Raw genomic sequence first — 1,992 nt, 5'->3', positions numbered from 1 at the left:
AGAGGAGTAATATGAAAAATATTACTGGAATGGTTAAAATGACCTCCCTTCTGACATATTTGAATTTACTCAGGTTTCTAATATTTTTTGTTTTCTTTCAAAGTAGGGTTTATCTCTTAAATTTTGTTATTGTTGGTAACTTTCTGGAGTATTTGAAACCTAGGATGGGTAAATCTATAGAAACAACACATAGATTGAGGGTTCTTAGGGGGAGCGAGGTAAAGAAGAGCTAATAATAAGTGCAAGAAGGAAGAAAATATTTTGAAGACTGATTGTGGTAGCAGTTGTACAACAGTTTTTCAACACTTCTTGATATGAGTGAACTATTATATATGCTGTCTGAATTATGTCCTAATAAAGTGATTAAAAATATTTAAAGACCAAATATTCCCAATATATTTGTAAGTATAATTTTTATTACTTGGCAATACATTTTAGAAAATCTCCCATGCTTAACATAGAAAAAGATACTCAAATTATTGGTCTTAAAGAGATTATTAGAAATAAGATATCCCACCAATCATGTGCTACAATGTTATGGTAACAATATATTTTCTAATCATTTTATGTTATTTCAAATATTGATTTTTTTTTTCTAACCAAAGCTTAATGCTCATCCCTGAAAAATATTGTTTCTTACAGAGCTGATCCTTTGTCCAACATGGTTCTAACCTTCAGTACTAAAGAAGATGCTGCTGCCTTTGCAGAAAAAAATGGTATGTTCTGTTTTCCTTGAGGAATATAGAATTTGAATCGAAAGAATTTTTAATGTATCTAATCCAGTGGTTAAGTAAAATATCAGAAAAACTACTCCCATCCCAAAAAACATTAATGTACCAAAAGGGACTGTGATGTACCAGAAAATGTAAAAGCCAAGTGTTTAATTTAAAGTTGAGTCAGAGAATGAAAATATTCACCTGGGCCCCTACCTTGTTCAAGAAACCCTCTATAGAATCATTTACCATTTGACCATCTAAAATGCATTTGAACTGCCCATGAGGCAGCCTACTTTAGTTTGGACATCTTTTTAGTTTTATATGTGAAAGTTCTTTCCTACTTTGAACCTAAATCTCATGGCTACTCCATCAAATAGCTCTCAGATTATTTGAAAATAATTATCATTGTTTTATTCACTCATAAATTTCTTTTCAACCTTTACCCATCATCTAGGTATGGTCAAGCACAATCCACAATCATATTAATGCAGCCTAAAAGTATATTAGCACTTGGGCATGCCACCTAAAACTCCCTTTGTAGGACATGCTGTCAACAAAACTCAGAGTGCACTCTTTTTCTGATTTTCAACATTGTTTCTCATTCACTCGACTGTTAATCCAGGCAATACAGTGTAGTGAAAGGAGGCTTTGGGGTTTTAGTAGTCCTGATTTTAATCCTTATTCCACTTTCAGTGTACTCGAAAACACAACAAAACCAATCCTTGGGATAGCAGTAGCATGAGGCAAAAGAGATGTATGGATTTAGAAGTGAAGCAAAAGGTTATTAAACAACTTGAAGGTGGAAAATCCATTAACAGTCATGATAATCCTCAAATCCAGAGAGAAAAATCTTCAAACTGTCGAAAGATTAGCTCTACAGAAAGCTACAAGGTTTAAGAAAATGTGAGTGGGGATTTATATCCAATATGGAGAAATCGCTAATGTCATGACTTCAGGACCAAACACAAGAGTAAAGCCTTTTCAGCATATTGTTAGTCACTGCTGAGGCACATCTCTTATTTGAAATGTTTAAAGAAAAAGCCAAGATCAGGCTTAGTTGTGGTTTTTACACAATGTCCAAATCATATAACATCCTATATTTCACAGAACCTTTCATGAATTCTAATTGACACTTGACTGTATATACTATTTTATTAGTGGTGGACCTTTAACAGCACGGATCCAAGGAGACTTAAAACTTTTTAGGCCAGCCGCAAATTGTTTTTTTACATAATTGTTCTCAAGTGATCAAAATCTTTATTATTTTGATTAAAAA

General features: G+C 32.8%; 1 protein-coding gene across 1 annotated transcript in view; it reads left to right on the top strand.

The window, feature by feature from the left end:
* The window catches only part of NDUFS4 (NADH:ubiquinone oxidoreductase subunit S4), a 107,758-nt gene that overhangs the window by 86,454 nt on the left and 19,312 nt on the right, over positions 1-1,992 (top strand). Inside the window, exon 4 of the mRNA XM_004703621.2 lies at positions 643-716. Coding sequence (XP_004703678.1) covers positions 643-716 — 74 coding nt within the window. The remainder of the gene's footprint in view (positions 1-642; positions 717-1,992) is intronic.

The sequence above is a fragment of the Echinops telfairi genome, unplaced genomic scaffold, assembly GCF_000313985.2.
Source record: "Echinops telfairi isolate 266 unplaced genomic scaffold, ASM31398v2 ScPeMD7_7469;HRSCAF=8507_1, whole genome shotgun sequence".
Lineage (NCBI taxonomy): Eukaryota > Metazoa > Chordata > Mammalia > Afrosoricida > Tenrecidae > Echinops > Echinops telfairi.
This window is presented reverse-complemented; position numbering and strand designations above follow the sequence as displayed.